The sequence below is a fragment of the Otolemur garnettii genome, unplaced genomic scaffold (genome assembly GCF_000181295.1).
Source record: "Otolemur garnettii isolate 467f Iridium unplaced genomic scaffold, OtoGar3 scaffold00091, whole genome shotgun sequence".
Classification (NCBI taxonomy): Eukaryota; Metazoa; Chordata; class Mammalia; order Primates; family Galagidae; genus Otolemur; species Otolemur garnettii.
Window position 1 is genome coordinate 3,956,680 of NW_003852486.1, and position 2,189 is coordinate 3,958,868.

A 2,189-nucleotide genomic window follows, 5' to 3' on the forward strand; every position below is an offset into this window, starting at 1 on the left:
TATTTAAGGCATGATTTTTTTATGGTGATCTTGTACTTACATAAAAGCTGCAGTTTCAGTATAAGATAAAAGGCACCTTCCAAAAAGTGCAAGGTTTTTGGATCTACTGGGATAGCTACAATGACAGCTTCACGTATTTCTTTTTTTGAGACAGAGCCTCAAGGTGTCCCCCTGGGTAGTGTGCCGTGGCATCACAGCTCACAGCAACCTCTAATTCCTGGGCTCAAGCGAGTCTCCTGCCTCAGCTGCCCAAGTAGCTGGGACCACAGGCGCCCACCACAACGCCCAGCTATTTTTTGGTTGCAGCCATCGTTGTTTGGCAGGCCCGGGCTGGATTCAAACCCGCCACCTTGGTTGTACATGGCTAGCACCTTAGCCACTTGTGCCACAGGCGCTGAGCCTTTTTTTTTTTAAACAGTGCTCCTTGTTCTGGATTCATTTATCTTAAATGGTGGGCACCTGTGGTTGCAAATCCCAATCTACAGTTTATGTCCAGCAATTCATTTTTTCTCAATAATGTCACCACTTTTGTTTCTTGGGAACACTTCTCATCATCACTAGTGGTACTTGGTATAAGTCTCAAGGTTTACAGTGTTGCTCTAAGCACAATGAAAAATAGACGAGAACCACAAAAAATGACTTTGTGTTGCAATATGCAGTTCACTGGGAGAGGAACTGTTTATTTGGAGATGACTGATGTCTCCTTTTAACAGATACTGGCAACACTTGAGCTCACCATAATAGCAATAGATAGTAACTATGAAATTAAAGTATAGTAGTACAGAGTGTGTACTACAGTTACTGTTGTTTTGATTTAATACTGCATCATATTTTATGCATTCATGCCATAAATGATGTTTCTCTTTTTTTTTTTTTTTTAGATAGTCTCATTTTGTCACCCTTAGTAGAGTACTGTGGCGTCACAGCTCACAGAAATGTCCAGCTCTTGGGCTTAGGCGATTCTTTTGCCTCAGCCTCCTGATAGCTGGGACTATAGGTGCCCGCCCGGCTATTTTTTTTGTTGTTGCAGTTTGGCTGGGTACAGGTTTGAACCTTCCACCCTCGGTATATGGGGCCAGCACCCTACTCACTGAGCCACAGGCACCGCCCTATGAATGGTGTTTCGCGCAATCTGCTTTTGCCCTTATCCCTAGGTATAGACCCTAGAAACTAGGGAGATGCATAGGTATCTGAAATTAACTGGTTCACCTCACCCCTTCCTCCCAACAGAGCCTGTGGGGCCCGGATAGTCAGCCGACCAGAGGAACTGAGAGAGGATGATGTTGGAACAGGAGCAGGCCTGTTAGAAATCAAGAAAATTGGAGATGAGTACTTTACATTCATCACTGAGTGCAAAGACCCCAAGGCCTGCACTATTCTCCTCCGGGGGGCCAGCAAAGAGATTCTTTCGGTGAGTCAGCCTTGGAAGTATGATCATATGGAAGTAGGTCATTTCATGTTAGCATTTCCCAGAGAGCCTAAAATCATCCTGTTGCCAATTTAAACTGTGGTAACAACAGAAAGTTTTTGCCATCTTAACCATTTAATGTTAAGTAATAAGTGTTCAGTAATGTTAAGTTTATTCACATTCCAGGATCACCTGAGCTCATGAGTTTGAAACCAGCTTGAGCTAGAGCGAGACCCTCATCTCTAAAAAAATAAAATAGCTGGATATTGTGGTGGGTCCCTGTAGTCCCAGCTACGTGGGAGGCTGAGGCAAGAGAATTACTTGAGCTCAAGAGCTGGAGGTTGCTATGAGCTGTGACACAGGGCACTCTACCAGGGTCAACAAAGTGAGACTCTGTCTCACCAAAAAAAAATACCCCCTCGGGTAGGGTCTTGGTGTGTGCCACACCTTTTGGGGGCAAGACACGATTGTAAGAGGGACTTTAGCTAACAAATGCAATTAGTGAAACCTGATTTCTTGTACCCTCAATGAATCCCCAACAATAAATTAAAAAAAAAAAGACTCCCCTCTTCATTTTCTCCTCCCTGGCAGCCACCACTTCCTTATTTATTATATTGAAATTACAAATGTTATTTTATTTTTCTTCATTGAGGCTAGGAAACTTCCCCAAAGGCACATAGCTAGTAAATAGGACAGAGTTTTCCTGATACCAGCCTCCTAAAGTAAACAATTAGAAAGGGACAGAATGGGTTTTTTTTGTTTTTGTTTTTGTTTTTTTTTT

At 43.0% G+C, this 2,189-nt stretch overlaps 1 protein-coding gene across 1 annotated transcript in view; it reads left to right on the forward strand.

The window, feature by feature from the left end:
• The window catches only part of CCT3 (chaperonin containing TCP1 subunit 3), a 25,292-nt gene that overhangs the window by 20,677 nt on the left and 2,426 nt on the right, over positions 1–2,189 (forward strand). The window contains exon 11 of the mRNA XM_003795257.2: positions 1,231–1,411. Coding sequence (XP_003795305.1) covers positions 1,231–1,411 — 181 coding nt within the window. The remainder of the gene's footprint in view (positions 1–1,230; positions 1,412–2,189) is intronic.